At 56.1% G+C, this 337-nt stretch overlaps 1 protein-coding gene across 1 annotated transcript in view; it reads left to right on the top strand.

Annotated features, from left to right (window-relative positions):
• Window positions 1–47: 47 nt before the first annotated feature.
• The window catches only part of LOC111658338 (E3 ubiquitin-protein ligase pellino homolog 1-like), a gene marked incomplete at its 5' end in the record, with an annotated part of 4,202 nt that continues 3,912 nt past the window's right edge, over window positions 48–337 (top strand). The window contains one exon of the mRNA XM_087175270.1: window positions 48–254. Coding sequence (XP_087031396.1) covers window positions 48–254 — 207 coding nt within the window. The remainder of the gene's footprint in view (window positions 255–337) is intronic.

Here is a 337-nt window from a genome sequence, read left to right as displayed (position 1 = left end):
TGTGTGTGTGTGTGTGTGTGTGTGTGTGTGTGTGTGTGTGTGTGTGACAGATCGGGCGCTCTACAGAGAATCCCATTGACTTTGTGGTGACGGACATGGTTCCTGGGGGTCAGGGTCCCGCCGACAGTCAGACGTTCCAGAGCACAATCTCACGCTTCGCCTGCCGCATCATCTGCCAGAGAAACCCACCGTACTCCGCTCGGATCTACGCTGCGGGCTTCGACTCCTCCAAGAACATCTTCCTCGGGGTTAGGGCGACCTGACCGCCGCCGCCGATGCTCGTCACACAGACGTTGTTGTTCTTCTTCTTCTTTGTGGAGAAACGTGAACTCTTTTC

This window comes from Seriola lalandi, unplaced genomic scaffold (assembly GCF_002814215.2).
Source record: "Seriola lalandi dorsalis isolate HSWRI2012SDOR001 ecotype SW California unplaced genomic scaffold, Sedor1 jcf7180002054439, whole genome shotgun sequence".
In the NCBI taxonomy this organism is placed as follows: Eukaryota; Metazoa; Chordata; class Actinopteri; order Carangiformes; family Carangidae; genus Seriola; species Seriola lalandi.
Note: the sequence above shows the minus strand (reverse complement) of the source record. Positions and strands in the feature narration are given on the sequence as shown.